Source organism: Scyliorhinus torazame, chromosome 3, assembly GCF_047496885.1.
Source record: "Scyliorhinus torazame isolate Kashiwa2021f chromosome 3, sScyTor2.1, whole genome shotgun sequence".
NCBI classification, from domain to species: Eukaryota; Metazoa; Chordata; class Chondrichthyes; order Carcharhiniformes; family Scyliorhinidae; genus Scyliorhinus; species Scyliorhinus torazame.
This window is the reverse complement of record NC_092709.1, coordinates 58,884,232-58,901,965: the sequence shown is the minus strand read 5'-3', so window position 1 is coordinate 58,901,965 and position 17,734 is coordinate 58,884,232. Positions and strand designations below refer to the sequence as shown.

The 17,734-nt window shown below is 49.5% G+C and overlaps 1 protein-coding gene across 2 annotated transcripts in view; it reads left to right on the top strand.

Moving 5' to 3' along the window:
• Positions 1-17,734, top strand: part of afg2a (AFG2 AAA ATPase homolog A) — a 721,265-nt gene that overhangs the window by 586,732 nt on the left and 116,799 nt on the right. For both annotated transcript variants that reach the window (XM_072495694.1, XM_072495695.1), the window contains exon 15: positions 12,741-12,905. In XM_072495694.1, the coding sequence (XP_072351795.1) occupies positions 12,741-12,905 (165 nt within the window). The remainder of the gene's footprint in view (positions 1-12,740; positions 12,906-17,734) is intronic.

The window sequence follows — 17,734 nt, the reverse complement described above, 5'->3', positions numbered from 1 at the left end:
TTTCCTCCCACAGTCCAAAGATGTGCAGGTTAGGTGGATTGGCCATGATAAATTGCCCTTAGTGTCCAAAATTGCCCTTAGTGTTGGGTGGGGTTACTGGGTTATGGGGATAGGGTGGCGGTGTTGACCTTGGGTAGGGTGCTCTTTCCAAGAGTCGGTGCAGACTCGATGGGCTGAATGGCCTCCTTCTGCACTGTAAATTCTATGATTCCCAAGGATTGCCCCTTGACATTCAATGGCATTACCATCACTGATTCCCCCGCTGTCAACATTCTGGTAGGTAGCATTGACCAGACATTGAATTGTACTAGCCATATAAATATTGTGGCTACAACAGCAGGTCAAAGGCTAGGAATCCTGCGGTGAATAATTCATCCCAAAACCTGTCCACAAGGCGCAACTCAGAAGTGTGATAGAATACTCTCCACTTGTCTGGATGAGAGCAGCTCCAACACTCAAGAAGCTCAACACCATCCAGGACAAAGCAACCCGCTTGATTGCTATCCCTTCCAGGAACATTCAATCCCATCACCACTGACAAACAGTGGCAGATATGTGTACCATCTACAAAATGCACTACAGGAACTCACCAAAGCTTCTTAGGCAGCACCTTCCAAACCCATCAACCACTAGCATGTAGAAGGAGAAGGGCAGTAGATACTTGGGGATTCTACTCCAAGTCACTCACCATCCTGACTTGGAAATATATCGCCGTTCCTTCACTGTTGTTGGGTCTAAATCCTGGAATTCCCTCCCTGACAGCAATGTGGGTGTACCTACACCTCTGGGACTGCAACAGTTCAAAAAGGCAGCTCACTATCACCTTCTCAAAGGCAAGTAGAGATGTACAATGAATGCTGGCATAGCCAGCGAAGCCCATATCCTATAAAACTGCTCAGAATAATGTGCGTTTCTGCTTTTTGGTTCAACTCCATGTTCAAACTTCTGGATTTCCTGCCCTGCCTAAACAGCAAGCTGCCAGTCTGTGATGCATTTGTGCACACAGTTTGTCTGTTGGTAAGGAAATGAGGGCTAGCTTTCAAAATGGCTCATACCCCTTACCAGCAACTTTGCCATCAACACAAGTATTCTTCACAGATAACTGCTGTCTATTGTTGTATCATCTTCAAATTTTGATGTTACGGCCCCTGCGGGAAATTGCAATATTTATAATATTCATTCAATCTGAAAAAAATTGCGTATTCACTGCTCTGTTTTCTTTCCTTATGTCAATATTCTCTCCATGTCGCTCAGTCAGCAGTTTTGTCATGCCTTTATCTTCGATAAGAAAACGTGGCTGGGATTCTCCGATCCCGCGGCAGGTCGGAGAATCGCCGGGGGGGGGGGGTTGCAAGAATTGCGCCATGCCGCTCCGACGCCGGGCCACCGATTCTCTCGAGAATCGGTGACAATCGCGCCCGCGGGGTGCCGCCGTGCCGGTTGGGGGCCATTGAACCCCCTGGCGATTCTCTGCGCCTCAACAGGCCGCGGCCCGCCGAGTTCGGCCAAGTCCAAGTCCCGCCGGCATGGGTTACGTATGGTCCCACCCGGCGGGATCTCGGAGTTCTAGCTGCGGGGGCCGTCCTGGTGGGAGGGCGGGGGGATCCGACTCCGTGTGGGGCCTCCATGGTGGCCAGGCCCACGATCGGGGCCTACCGATCGGCAGGCAGGCTAATTCCAGTGGGGGCCTATATTCCTCTGCGCCGGGCCCCTATAGGGCTCTACCACATTGCCCGGGGTCCGGTGCTGGGACTCAACCCACGCGCATGCACGGACACACGCCGGCCATGGCACACTGGCTTTCGAGCGCCGGAGCAGCGGACGCCACTCCGGCGCCGTACTAGCCCCCTAGGAAGGGGCGAATGTCTGGGCCTGGAGGCCAGTTGACGCCAGATTCGCTTGTGCCAGTTGTGACGCCGGCGTCAACACTTGGCCGGGAATTCAGAGAATCCCGATCCTTATCTTTTCATCTCCATTCAGCCTATTGTTTGTTTAGCTGTTCTTTTATTTGCGTGAATAAAATCCTTTACTATCCCCTTTTATGCTTCTTGTTAGTATGTTTTTCATACCACTTTTGGCATTTCTAATCTTTTTTGGCCTGCTGAGTGAGCTGAGACATATTGGCCTCCAGTAAGCAAGTCCCACTGCAAGATCCCCTGTAGAAAATGTATTATTTTTAATTGTCTACGATTCGCAAAAAGTATATAACCAATTGTAAAATTGGGCATCCCTCCAGATGGCAATGACCAGAATGTTTGCGCCGCATTCACTGCCCTATGATGTGCTTGCGGTGCCCCCCACTGACTCCAAAGGCTCCAGTGGGGTCAGTGCTGGAGGGTACCATTGGCACAATCCTCGTGCAAACGTGGGGATTATGGTCTGTGTAATTTTGGGGCAAACATGTTTGACAGCATTTGTCGTTTGACTTCTAGAAATTATTTTCTTAAAATACTGTAATATAGTTTTAAATTGTAATATATATTAAAGTTTTTTATTGCAAATGTTTGGATCAACTAAATACAAAAGACGCTTGCAAAAACAGTATCCAAATAAAACAGTTTCTGAACAAAATATTTCCCTTTAGCCATTCAATTGCTACTGCTCTTGGTCACTTTGATTCATCTCTGCCTCTGTGGATATGCTGTCATGTGAATGTCACTTTAAGAAATGTTTGTCTTCATAAGTGGCTGCAGTGATGTCATTGTGTGGATGGAGCTGAGCTCTGCTCTGCTTTTTACTTTTGCTTTGAGCTGGGAGCTGTTTTGGCTCTGTGTTTAGTTTTGCTTTCAGTTGGAGAGCTGCATTCAAACCAAACAGATGTGTGTATTGATCTCTCTCTGCAATCGAAAGAGTGTCTACTGATCACTTGATGATTTCAAAGTAATACCTCTTTCTGTAAGGAATGCAAACCTACTGTTAAAAAGGGGTTTTGGACTTATGGATGTGAGGAAAGTTACTAAGGGCTACCTATAGAGTACTGTATCTTTTGGGGAGGTTATCACGGTTGGTAGTTGCTAAACTGTTTACTGTGTGTTTATAAAATGTTAACTGGATTCATTGAATAAACATTGTTTTTGTTTAAAAATACTTTTAGATCTCTGTTGCATCACACCTGTAGAGTAGGCCCTTGTGCTCCCCATAATCAAAATCTATTAAAAGTTGTGGGTCAGGTGAACTCTGTTTTGTTATGTTTCCTTTGTAACATAAGCGGCTTCCTTGTGTTGCATTTGTCAAGGAAGGTCGAGACATGTAAATAACTTCAACTCATTTATTTACACTATGTACACTTTTATAACTTGAGTTCGACACTACTGCTAATCCTATTGTAGCTACCTAACTGACTAGCCAGCTGCTGTCTTCCACGTGGTGGGTGTAATCTTGAATCAACTCTGTGCCTCTCCTCACTGACTGTCTCCACTGGCCAAAGGGGCTGATCATGTGTGTGGTGTCCTTTATGTATGGGTTGGTGTAATGCCCCCCTGTGGTCGTGTCACCTCCTTGTGTATCGTGAATGTCCATTGGTCGCCTCCCTTCTAACTTATCTATTGGTTGAGTGTGTGTGTGTGATGTTTCTGGTGCTCCCTCTAGTGTCTGTCTAGCTTACATGTATTTACAGTGATGCACATCACCACATCCTCCCCTTTTTATATGTTCATATTTTCTGTACACTTTAAGAAAAACTGAACAAAGAACAGGTAGAGAAGGTAAGGTATATACAAGTCATGGGAACGGTGATTAAACAATAACTCCAAATCATTCATGTGAGTCCATAAACCATCAACCATCATGGTCAAATGTCTCTCTTGGTTATGAACGCCATCAACAGGAACCAAGAAGTGGTCGAATCACTGCGCTGTCCGCTTTGGAGTCTTTTTAAAAAATGTTTGTGGTGGTGCTGTCGGATGGCATCTTGTAGCTGATAGGTCGTTGACATTGAAGAGGTACCATCAACTGTATCATTCGAGGTCATGGATGTGCCAGATGTTGAAGTCGGATGAGACTGTGCATACTGGTTCTGGCCACATGCTGTGCTGGAAGGGTGATTCTGCTAAGAAGCGTTGAGGCATGTCGATTTGGAGACAGAATTGCTGCTCGCATCAATGTCTGGTGATGGTGTGAAACTAGAACCTTGCATCTGATAGGAATATGCAGTCTGGCCAGGCTGTGGTGCAGCAAATCCTGGGCAGTAACTAAGGCATCCAGTCTGTAGTGCAGATTGCGCTGGCGGTAGTCCTCCTTCGGTCTTGATTCCATTAGTGGGCAATCCGTAGTGCTGGCCTGTTTGAGAATATGCTGCATAGACTGCTGGCTGCTGCATGCCTGAATACTGGGTTCGTCCAGCATGAGCTGTTATTGGCTGCATTGTTGGTGTGGAAAAAATGTGTGGATATAGCTGTGGTGAATATTGGTGTATTCCTCTTGGACTGTAGCCGCTGCTTGTTATTGCTGACCCAGTGTGATTGTCACGTGATCCATCTCCTGTCGTTGTGGCATCTGCTGTCACCCTGAGCGTGCCATCACTGAGGTTGCGACACTGCCTGTCTGGAGTAAAGTCTGGCTTACGTGAATCAGAGTCGGCGTTTGATTGCTCCCCATCTGGAGTCTGGTCTGTTTTTTGTTGATGCTCCCCGTCCGGAGTCTTAGCAGGTTCACTGGAGTCAGCTGATATTTCTTGAAGCTGCACGTCTGGAGTCGGAACATGCAGGAATGCATTGACTAGGGGAGAGGTTCGAGCAATTGAGGGTGGAAGTAGTGTGGTGTCACCGGAGTCACCAGTGGTCTCACAGAGATCGTCGAGTGCCTCTGTACGCACTAGCTGAGGTCTGTCACTTTGCACCTTTTGCATGGGAAGTGGGATGCTGTCGTCACTCGTTGCACATACCGTGGGTAGATCCTCAGTAGCTGCTTGCTGTTCACTAGGGTTGGGTAAATTGTCAGAGTTTTCATCTGGTGGTGCAAACAATGTGGGTGGACTGTCATTGTCTTGCCGTTGTCCTTCATTTGGGCTTTTCTTCTTTGGAATTTTAAATCTTTCCCCAGACATTACAGAACCTTGTTCATTTCCCTCAATTTCTCCCATATGTAGGGCATCAAATGTTAGATCCAATGTTTCTTTCGTCATTGTACTAGTTTCCAAAGAACAGTCCGTTTCAATTTTCTTCTCAGTTACTTTATATGCATCCTTTTCTAATGTACATGCCTTCATAGTCTCTGGCTCTGATTTTGCTGGGACTGGCACAGTCACAGTCTCTCTTTTACTGTTCTCAATTGCCCACATTCTACTCCCCAGACATAAATGCTTAATCTCTGGAGTTAATTTGGTACAATGGATAATCGGGTCGACCTTATCTGCATCTTCACCATCACTGGAAAGCACAATTGGTTCACTTGAAACTGCTGCGGGTTTTAAGTGCTTTATCTGGCTACTCGATGTCGGTGTCCTCAGGATTCTTGCTCCAATGTTCTGCTCATTTATCAGTGGAGTGTGCAGAGGTTCAATGCGATTAATATTCCCATCAGGGGTTGAAGAGTCATTACTGACTAACTGCTGGTCTCTGTAGTTGGGACTTTGCGGTTTTGTGTTGAAGGGAGACAGTTGTCCCTGCTGTAGATATGATTCAGGTTGTGTTATTTCCATTAAATGAGGATCAATGTCTTGTCCATTTTTTCGATCCGTACTAAAGCAATGGCAATTTTCAGTCTGCTCCTTGCAAGTTAGACATACAAGCAATTTCCTTAGCAAATCCTCAGCATCCTTCTGTGACTGTGCAGCATTATTAATATCTCTTTGGCTAGAATGATCCTGAAGGTCAGCGCATAATCCTTTTTTCTTCGGGTTTGGAAGAGGCGATTCCTTTGGCTTGTCTTCATTTGGGCTTGAACAGTCATCAGCGCTGTGCCCTTCATTGTAGCATGATAGACCGTCATGGTCATCCTGCTGTGCAGTGGAGCGTGGTAGACTGTTATAGCCTTCTTGCTGTTTACGTGAGCATGGCAGACTTGCATCGTCTGCCGCTAGTTGGTCAGAGGAGGTTGCTAGACCCTCATGGTCTTGTTCCTGCAAGGACTGCGCATCGGAGTCATGCGTTTCTGCCATTGTGGAGTCTGTCCATGAGCTTGCTATGGAGTCTTGTGACACTGGAGTCACGTCTTGTTCATGCAAGGACTGCGGTGTGGAGTCTTGCATGTCTTCTTTCGTAGAGTCGGGAACCATGAGCAGGGCGTGGACCACGCTCTGTGGACTTGTACCTCTTTCTGTCTCTTAATTTCAGGCTGCAGCATCATCCTACACTGATGAGTTGGGATGCCATATCTGCTGGGTTGAAGATCCTCAAATCCGAAAAATGAATCCGCATCTGCGTCGGATTCAATGCGGGGGTCACCAATGTGCAACACGAAAGGTTCGTCCGGGTCGTAGTCGTCTAGGACCATGGAGCTGTCATTGGGCTCGCGAGGTCCAGAAAAAATGTAAAGATCGGTATCGAAGTATTCAAGGTCGGAATCATCGGTTTGTGTGTAGGTAGCTGCTTGTTACAGGGTTCTTCGGAGGTTAAATTCATTTCCTGGTTCAATTTGAGGCATTGTGCTGTCATTCCAGGTGAAAGAAGGTTGTTTTACACCTTTAAAAGATTTTTTCTTTGATTTGGGACGTTTCCACTTTAAATTGGATTTGGGACATTTCCCCTTTAAATTGGTGCAGTCTGGGGCCTCTGACGTCATGACGCGCGTGACGTAGCACGTAGGAAGCGAGTGCGCATGTGCGGATCGCTGTTCCTTTACCGATGGCCGTTTTCTTGATTGCGCATGCACGGCGTCTCGCGCATGCGCAAACGAACCTTCCGGTTCTGCGCACTTCTCGCACAACTGCGTTAGTGTAGTCCCTTTAGCAAGATGGCCGCCGACCTCGACCCAAATCGCTCTCTGGTCCGGGATTTTGGCCTCGGGTTGAGTACTGGCGCTTCTCCTACCTTTCCTTGCCGATTGGAGTGTGTCTTCCTCGCAGTATTTGGCGAATTTGTCCAGGACTGCCTGGGAGTCGTACCTGTTTTGCCCCTTGGAGAACTTGAATTTTTTAAAGATGTCCTCTGCTTTTGCACCGGCGATGGTGAGGAGAAACTCTCTTTTTTCATTATCGGCCAGGTCTTTAAGTTCGGCTGCCACCAGGTAGAATTCAAACGTTTGCCGGAATCGCTGCCAGTTTTCGCGGAGATCGCCGTGGCACTGGAGCGGCTGCGGAATCGGGAGCCCGTACATCTTGCCTGGGTATTACTGGTTGTCACTGTACGCTGAGATATGGCTATCTGGATTTAAGCAGTTCACTACTGGTACCATGTTTTGTTATGTTTCCTTTGTAACATAAGCGGCTTCCTTGTGTTGCATTTGTCAAGGAAGGTCGAGACGTGTAAATAACTTCAACTCATTTATTTACACTATGTACACTTTTATAACTTGAGTTCGACACTACTGCTAATCCTATTGTAGCTACCTAAACTGACTAACCAGCTGCTGTCTTCCACGTGGTGGGTGTAATCTTGAATCAACCCTGTGCCTCTCCTCATTGACTGTCTCCACTGGCCAAAGGGGCTGATCATGTGTGTGGTGTCCTTTATGTATGGGTTGATGTAATGCCCCCCTGTGGTCGTGTCACCGCCTTGTGTATCGTGAGTGTCCATTGGTCGCCTCCCCTCTAACTTATCTATTGGTTGAGTGTGTGTGTGTGATGTTTCTGGTGCTCCCTCTAGTGTCTGTCTAGCTTACATGTATTTACAGTGATGCACATCACCACAAACTCCATCATATACTTTGGTGTTCTCCAAACCCTGGCCCATAATAATGCACACGCCACACAATGGCTTCTCGTGCGGTTCATTTTGCTCATTACCTTTTTGTGCCTTTACGGAATAATTCATTTGATTTGTTTCCATTTAGTTTCTTTCCATTTACTTCCTCAACAATTTTTTTCTGCTCCATCTTGCTCTTTCCATTTTTCTTTCTGTCCTTACAGTTAAGGGAATTATGTGTACTTTCTTGAAAGAATTTAAGCATCTGATGCAGCATGTCTAGAATGTTGTCTTTGTACAAACTTTGTTGTGAGGCTATTGAGTTCTACTTATCCCTTTAACAGTGCGGAATTACATTATTGCCTTCCTATTGCTCCCTGGGCAAGGAGGTCTCTCACCTTTGTAACTGACCTGAATCCTGTCCACTGTAGTGTTGAGTGGGTGCCCCACGAAGGAACTCCACAGCCCAGTATAGCGACCCTCCCACACTGACTCATACTCTTCCCAGACACAACCGATATTACTTGCGCTTTTTGCACAACCCCATTGTTTTGGGACCTCAAGATGATGGTGCTGCTACACCTTTACTTCAGGGCCGAGCTCGACCCTTCCTCGCTTTCCATGGGTCTCTGATTTATCTGGAGCATCATGTGTAGGTAAAAGTACCTCCTGTTATTCTCCAGCCTCCTCCACTAATATTAGATCCCATTGCTGTTGTGGTGGATATTCCAACCCTCCCCTCAAGCCCATCACCTGTGAAGTGTCTGTGCCCTATATGGACTTCTACCCACCTGATCTAGAGGGCGTGTGCAGAATTACCGACAGAGGATGAAACCACACCCCCTCCCCCCACCCCCTCCCCCACCCCTTATGAGAGCTTCACATACCCCCACCATCCGCGTATTATGTCTTCCCTATCTGCAGGCTGCCAGGAAAAATAAGATGTTGCTATGAGAGACAGGGGTGACTGATTCTTTTCACTATACTTGGGCAAGATCTGATGGCAATGTTCAAAATTATGAGACCTTCGTGAATTAAATTGGGAAAAGCTCTTTCCGATGGTTGATGCTTATGTAACGGGGGGGGCATAAATATGAGATTATTATCAAAAGAACAAAGTTAGAAGTCTGAAAAGTCTTTTCAGAACATGGTTATTTAGAGCATGGACATTGGTGAAAGCAGAATCTGTAATAATTTTAGTAAGGGAAGTTGAGAAATATTCAAAACGGAAAATATTTTTCCGTTAGAGCAGCTGAACGACCTCTCCCCAAAAAAGGTTTGGGAATAGGACAAGGGAATGGGATTAAGTGAGTAGAGTCAGTGATGGGCCAAATGATCTTCTAAGCTGTAAAATTTGATCTGAATCTTGTCAATGAACATCAACAATTATCCAGAAAACTTAATTTATGCTTGTCAGATCTTGCACACTACTGTTCTTGCTCTGGGCGCTTCCTTGGCGCGGATGAAAGAGATTCCTGGATATTCATCTCAGATAATTGTGAAGCTGTATGAATAGGTTAGAAAATGCAAGGGGGATTCACAGCAAGTAATGATTGAATGCCCATCTTATTCTCCAATAGAAAACATTCCCAATAGTAGACTACACTGGGTTTCCCCCACTAATAACTTGCTGAGGGAATTCATTGTACCAAATGAGGTTTTCCATTTATTTTATAAACAGAGGGCGAGATATTCCGGCTGTTCACGCCAGCAGGATATTTTGGTCCTGCCGAAGGCACACCCTAGTCGCGGATTTCCTGGCAGGCAAGGGGTGAATTCACTGGGAAATCCCAATGACAACGGCGGGACTAGAAGATCCCGCCACCAGCCAATGGTGGGCCGTCTCCTGGCACCGATAAACACGTAGCGGGGAGGCCAGAGAATCTCACCCAAAGTTTTAATGGGACACCACTTGCCTCTGTCACGACTGTTTTGCTGTCCGTTTACATTACTGCAACAGAGCTGCAATGTTATTGTCTTGTTTCCTCGGCTCCAGATACAGCAACTTCCAATTCTATGACATAGTCAATGATTCAAAGTAAGTACAAAAGGGTGGAAAATATGCCCAGTTTGCAGAAAGAAACATTAGTTTTCCTGCTTCAATTCCATTCAACGTTCTTCAGCCACCGAATGAGACAAACACGCAGCAATGCGCAAAAATAGAAACGTGATGAAACTGTGTTGTAAGTAACACATTACACTGAACTGTGAGAACTATCTTTCACTTCTTTCTTTTTGATGCATTTTGCATAAATATGAAGGACCCTTGGGCCTGTGTATTTAAAGCTAAAATTATTAGAGGCAAACTGTTAGGCCCCTCACAGCGAAGGGGGAAACCGCCAGATGGATTGCATGGGCTGCAGGTGCGGCCTTTCCTGTTGGTGGCGGCCTCTGTGGGACATGGAGCCTCTGTCTCTGTTAGCCCTCGGGTAGAGACCGCCTCCAATTATACTGGAGCCATCACATGCAGCGGGGGACTATTCCCCTGACACCAAAATACTGGTGTACCTGCAATTGGTTCAAAATCTGTTAAATTGGCTGCCCAACTTTGTGGTGTGGGCATAGAGCAGGTTCCCACCCACCGATAAAAACTTCCTCAATGTGGGAGTGTTCAGAAGGATTTGGCTGTCCTCAGATACAAAACACAGAAAGTAGCATTCAGTTGAAGCACGCAGTTAGGAGGCAAATGGTATGTTGGCCTTTTTTGCAATATGGATAGTGTACTAGAGTAAGGATACTAGAGCTGCAGTTGTATAGTGGGATTTATTGAGGCCCACCATGGAGTACTGTGCACCGTTCTGGTCAAGGAGGAATATACTTGCCTTTTAAAGAGTGCTTGCCTTATAGAGAGTGCAATAAAAGTTCATTAGATTGATTGCTGGGATGGGAGGGTTACTGTAACAGCAAAAGGGATTATTATTTAAATGATAAAATATTAAAACATGCTGCTGTGCAGAGTCGCAAAAAGTTGGTTTTCAGATGCAACAGGTGATTAAGAAGGCAAATGGAATTTTGTCCTTCATTGCTAGAGGGATGGAGTTTAAGACTAGGGAGGTTCTGCTGCAATTGTATAAGGTATTAGTGAGGCCACACCTGGAGTATTGTGTTCAGTTTTGGTCTCCTTACTTGAGAAAGGACGTACTGGCACTGGAGGGTGTGCAGAGGAGATTCACTTGGTTAATCCCAGAGCTGAAGGGGTTGGATTACGAGGAGAGGTTGAGTAGACTGGGACTGTACTCGTTGGAATTTAGAAGGATGAGTGGGGATCTTATAGAAACATATAAGATTATGAAGGGAATAGATAGGATAGATGCGGGCAGGTTGTTTCCACTGGCGGGTGAAAGCAGAACTAGGGGGCATAGACTCAAAATAAGGGGTAGTAGATTTAGGACTGAGTTTAGGAGGAACTTCTTCACCCAAAGGGTTGTGAATCTATGGGATTCCTTGCCCAGTGAAGCAGTAGAGGCTCATTCATTAAATGTTTTTAAGATAAAGATAGATAGTTTTTTGAAGAATAAAGGGATTAAGGGTTATGGTGTTCGGGCCGGAAAGTGGAGCTGAGTCCACAAAAGATCAGCCATGATCTCATTGAATGGTGGAGCAGGCTCGAGGGGCCAGATGGCCTACTCCTGCTCCTAGTTCTTATGTTCTTATGTATGAGGAGAGAAAAATGGGCCTAAACCTCTGTTGGATTTAGAACATAAGAAGTGATCATATTGAAACATATACCATTCTGAGAGGGTTTTGCAGAGTAGATGCAGGGAGGTTGTTTCTCCTGGCTGGAGATTCTAGAACTAGACGTCAATCTCAGGATAAAGGAATCGGCCCCGCTTAGGAATGCGATGAAGAAAATGTATTCATTCTTTGGAATTCTCTACCCCTAGAGGACTGTGGTACTCTGTCGTTTGGCGTATATTTGATGCTGAGATTGATATCTTTTTGGATTCTGAGGGAATCAAGAGATATGGCCATCAGGTGGAGAACTGGGAATTGTCAAAGAACAGCCATGGTCATATTGAATTGCGGAGCAGGTTCGAGGGACTTTATGACCTGCTGCTGCTCCTATTTCTTATATCCTTAATTCCAAACTTGGGGCGGGATTCTCTCAACCCAGCGCCGGGCCGGAGAATCCCCACGACCGGGTCACACCGCCCCGTCGCCAGCATGCGATTCTCCGCAAAGCGGAGAATCAGCGCCATTGGCGCCGGCATGTTTGGCGCTGCGGCGGTCGCGGGCCGCTCTCTGGGACCACCCCCTCTGCCGATTCTCAGGCCGGGATGGGCCAAGCGGCCGTCGTGGAAACGCTGAGTCCCGCCTGCGCCGGCCACACCTGCCCTCAGTCGGCGGGAACTCAGCGTGGAAGGGTCGGGCGGTGGCCTATGAGGGGGAAGGGGGACGCCGACCCCAGGGGGGGGGGGCCTCCGGTGCGACCTGGCCCGTGATCGGTGGGCCCGCCTCTCTGGCTGGGGGCCTCCGTTCCTACACGCCGGCCCCTGTAGTCCTGCACCATGTTGCGTCGGGGCCGGCGCATTAAGGAGGCCACTACGCATGCGCGTGTTGACGAGGCACCCCTGCGAATGCGTGGATCCCGCGGCATCCAGTTTGTGCCAGGATCGGCAGCTGGAGCAGCGTGAACCGCTCCAGCGCCGCGCTGGCCCCCTGTAGGGGCCAGAATTAGTCCTGGCAGCGGCCCGTTCACGCCGTCGTAAAACGCGATGGCGTTTACGACGGCGTGGACACTCTGCCGCGGGATGGGAGAATCCCACCCTTTGATGTTTGTTTCAGGCTTCAGAGATAAAGAGCTGTTCTGTGATTGGCTAGTTATTTTGTAATGAAGTGTCACAATTTAAAGGATATTTAACTATCTGGTACTGTGTATTAGACTGTGATAGCAGAGGAGTGGTGTGAATTTTAGTACATGAATGTTAAGAACATGAAAGATTTTCTAATTTGTTGCAGGCTTTGATGCGTCCAGGACGAATTGATCGCATTATATACGTACCACTGCCGGATGCAGCCACTCGGGCAGAGATCTTCAAACTACAGTTTCGTTCCATGCCTATCAGCGATGATGTCAGTTTGGATTACCTGGTAGCCAGGACACAGAAATATTCCGGGGCTGAGGTAAGCACCAAAAAGCTACCTTGAGTGCAACTTCAGCTTTTACAAATTAATTTATGGGATGTGGGCCAGCATTTATTGTCCATCCCTACTTGCCCTTCAGAAGGTGGTGGTGAGCTGGCTTCCTGACTCGCTGCCGTCCTTAAGGTGTAGGTACACCCACAGTGCTGTTAGGGAGGGAGTTCCAGGATTTTGACCCAGCGAAAGTGGTGGAACAGTGATATATTTCCAAGCGGTGAGTAGAGTGGAGTGGGTTGGTGAGTGACTTGGAGGGGGAACCTCCAGGTGATGGGGTTCCCAGGTATCTGCTGCTCTTGTCCTTCTAGATGGTAGTGGTTGTGGGTTTGGAAGGTGCTGTCTAAGGAACCTTGGCAAGTTACTGCAGTGCATCTTGTAGATGGTGCACACGGCTGACACTGTTTGTCGGTGGTGGAGGGATTGAATCTTTGTGGAAGGGGTAGTAGTCAAGTGGACTGCTTTGTCCTGGATGGTGTTGAGCTTCTTGAGTGTTCTTGGAGCTGCATACATCCAGGCAAGTGGAGAGTATCCAATCACACTCCTGACTTGTACCTCAGAGTACAAGGATAGATTGAAGAATCTGAGGTTGTTCTCCTCGGGGAGGAGATTTAACAGAAATGTTTAAAATTATGAGGGATCCGGACAGAGTACAGAGGGAGAAATGGTTCCCATTGGCAGAAGGGTTGAAAACCGGAGAACATTGATTTAAGATGATCAGCAAAGGAACTAATAGGGACATGAGGAAAAGATTTCAACAAAGTGAGCAGTTAGGATTTGGAATGCACTTCCTGAGAGTGTGGTGGAGGCAGGTTCAATCATGGTTCTCAAAGAGAATTGGATTGACGCTTGGAGAGAAAAATTGCAGGACTATGGGTGTGAGGGGGTGGGGACACAGCTGGGACCAGTTAATATGCTTGTAGCACCATCGATCACACGAGGCAAGACGTAAAGAACTTCAATCGAGGTTTTATTGAGCAGACTTGTTCAGACTTGTTACCCAGCAGCTCAGTCACAGAATGCAGCTGCGGGGATTAACCCAGGTTCTTATACCCCGCCTATCTGGGTGGAGCCCAGTAGGCGGCAGATCCAATCGGGACCCAGCATCTGTCCTCCAGTAGCTCCTCGGCATTCATGGTGTACCGTATTACCCCTAATACATACCACCACATTCTCCCCTTGTTAAAAAGAACCCGGCGGGGTGGTGGGTGGTATGGTGGTAGGGGTTTACAGGGTCGGTGCCTTAACCATTGAACTATATACAACCATGCCGCTTTTACTGGGCCACCGAATTATTCACATTTTACCCGATTAGCAGCGTTAACTATTTACAACAATGCCGCTTTCCTGGGCCACTGAATTATATACATCTTAAGTCGATTCGATGAGTCGAGATGGTGCTCTGGTCGCCCTTTCCGATCGTCTCAGCCCGGGTGGTGGTGGTGGTGCTGGCTCGGGTCCGGTTGAATCTGGGAGCATCGCGCTGTCCCCTTCTGTTTCCTTACTCGTGGACGGGCCTGGGAGGAGAACCGATCCCCCCAGGAAGGGGGTGGCTGTGGGGTGCACCGGCGGGAGTGAGGGCGAGGTGATTTGTGTTGGGGGGGGTGGGGAGCTCCGGCGGGCGCCAGGTCCCGCAGAGAGACCGTGTCCTGTCAGCCGTCTGGGTACACCATGTAGGCGTACTGCGGGTTTGCGTGGAGTAGATGTACCTTCTCCACCAGTGGGTCTGATTTGTGCGCCCGCACATGTTTCCGGAGCAGAATGGGTCCCGGGGCTGCCAGCCAGGTCGGAAGTGACATTCCAGAAGCGGACCTCCTCGGGAAGACAAGGAGGCGCTCGTGCGGCGTTTGGTTCGTGGTGGTGCACAGCAGGGACCGGATAGAATGAAGGGCATCCGGGAGTACTTCCTGCCAGCGGGAAATTAGGAGACTCCTAGACCGTAGGGCCAGTAGGACGGTCTTCCAGACCGTTCCATTCTCCCTCTCTACCTGCCCGTTCCCCCGGGGGTTGTAGCTAGTTGTCCTGCTCGGGGCTATGCCCTTACTGAGCAGGAATTGACGCAGCTCGTCACTCATGAAGGAGGACCCCCTATCGCTATGGATGTAGGCGGGGAAACCGAACAGTGTAAAGATGGTGCATAGGGCTTTAATGACCGTGGCTGCGGTCATGTCGGGGCAGGGATGGCGAAGGGGAAACGGGAGTATTCGTCAACGACGTTAAGAAAGTACGTGTTGCGATTGGTGGAGGGGAGGGGGCCTTTGAAGTCCAAACTGAGGCGTTCAAAGAGACGGGAAGCCTTTATCAGGTGCGCTCTATCTGGCCTGAAAAAGTGCGGTTTGCATTCTGCGCAGATTTGGCAGTTCCTGGTGACTGTACGGACCTCCTCGACGGAGTACGGGAGGTTGCGGGCCTTTATGAAATGGTAGAAACGAGTGACCCCCGGGTGGCAGAGGTCCTCGTGGAGGGCTTGGAGACGGTCCACTTGTGCGTTGGCACAAGTGCCGCGAGATAGGGCATCGGACGGCTCGTTCAGCTTTCCGGGACGATACAAGATCTCATAATTGTAGGTGGAGAGTTCGATCCTCCACCGCAGGATCTTGTCGTTTTTTATCTTGCCCCGCTGTGCATTATTGAACATGAAGGCTACCGATCGTTGGTCAGTGAGGAGAGTGAATCTCCTACCGGCCAGGTAATGCCTCCAATGTCGCACAGCTTCCACTATGGCTTGGGCCTCCTTTTCTACTGAGGAGTGGTGAATTTCTGAAGCGTGGAGGGTCTGGGAGAAAAAAGCCACGCGTCTGCCCGCTTGGTTGAACGTGGCCGCCAGAGCTACATTGGACGCGTCGCTCTCGACTTGGAAGGGGAGGGACTCGTCGATGGCGCGCATCGTGGCCTTTGCGATATCCGCTTTGATGCGGCTGAACGCCTGGCGGGCCTCTGTCGACAGGGGAAAAGTAGTGGACTAGATTAGTGGGCGGGCCTTGTCTGTGTATTGAGGAACCCACTGGGCGTAATAAGAAAAGAAGCCCAGGCAGCGTTTCAGGGCTTTGGCACAGTGGGGGAGAGGGAACTCCATGAGGGAGCGCATGCGTTCGGGGTCGGGGCCTATCACTCCATTACGCACTACGAAGCCAAGGATGGCTAGACGGTCGGTGCTAAACACGCATTTTTCCTCGTTGTAGGTGAGGTTGAGGGCGTTAGCAGTCTGGAGGAATTTGCTGAGGTTGGCGTTGTGGTCCTGCTGGTCGTGGCCGCAGATGGTGACGTTGTCGAGGTACGGGAATGTGGCCCGTAAACCGTGCTGGTCGACCATTCGGTCCATCTCCCGTTGGAAGACCGAGACTCCGTTCGTGACGCCGAATGGAACCCTTAAGAAGTGGTATAGCCGCCCGTCTGCTTCGAAGGCAGTGTACTTGCGGTCACCGGGGCGAATGGGGAGCTGGTGGTAGGCGGACTTAAGGTCCACGGTGGAGAAGACCTTGTACTGTGCAATCCGATTGACCATGTCGGATATGCGGGGAAGAGGGTACGCATCTAGCTGCGTGTACCTGTTGATGGCCTGACTGTAGTCTACGACCATCCTTTGCTTCTCCCCTGTCTTCACTACTACCACCTGGGCTCTCCAGGGACTATTGCTGGCCTGGATTATGCCTTCCTTCAGCAGCCGCTGGACTTCGGACCTGATAAACGTCCGGTCCTGGGTGCTGTACCGTCTGCTCCTAGTGGCGACGGGTTTGCAATCCGGGGTGAGGTTCGCAAACAAGGAGGGCGGTTCAACCTTGAGTGTCGTGAGGCCGCAAATAGTCAGTGGGGGTATAGGGCCGCCAAATTTGAATGTTAAGCTCTGGAGGTTGCATTGGAAGTCCAACCCCAGGAGGGTGGGAGCGCAGAGGTGGGGAAGGACATACAGCCGGTAATTTTGAACTCTCGCCCCTGCACCGTTAGGTTTGCGATGCAGAATCCTTTGATTGCAACGGAGTGGGACCCCGCCGCCAGGAACATTTTTTGGGTGCTTGGCCGAATTACAAGGGAACAGTGTCTTACCGTGTCCGGGTGAATAAAACTCTCCCTGCTCCCCGAGTCGATCAAACACGGCGTCTCGTGCCCGTTCACCAGCACCTTTGTCGTTGTCATCTGGAGCATCCGGGGCCGCAACTGGTCGAGGGTCACCGATGCCAAACGTGGTTGGTGCATCAGATTGTTGTCTTCAGGCAGTGTGGAGCCATCCACGCTGGGGTCCTTGCCTGTCAGCCAAGATGGCGGCGTCCATGGATCGCATGCGGTCGGGGGTGGACAAAATGGCCGCTCCCATGGGTCGCACGTGGCCGGGGGTGGACAAAATGGCTGCTCCCATGGATCGCACGCGGCCCGTGGGTAGTAAGATGGCGCCGCCCGTCCCCCCTCATGGTGTCCGGGGCCCAAAATGGCGGCGCCCTTTGGCCGCCCGTGGGTCGCTTGGGGGGTTGAGTCCATGATCCCGTTTGTTCCCCGGAGATAGCGGCGACCCCACGGGACTGGCACACCACTGCGTAGTGCCCCTTTTTACCGCAGCTTTTGCAGGTGGCCGAGCGGGCCGGGCAGCGCTGACGGGGGTGTTTTGGCTGCCCGCAAAAATAGCAGCGGGGCCCCCCCCGGGTGGTCTGGGATTCTGGCTGCGCACGTTTGCGGAAGGGTGGGGGGTGCCGGGGGGTCGGTCGCGGCGGGGGTCCACGGAGCCCAAGGGGCTGCAGCGCGGTCGGGGGCATAGGCGCGGGCGTTTTGGGAGGCCACGTCGAGGGAGTCTACAAGGGCCCGTACCTCTGTGAGTCCGAGAGAGT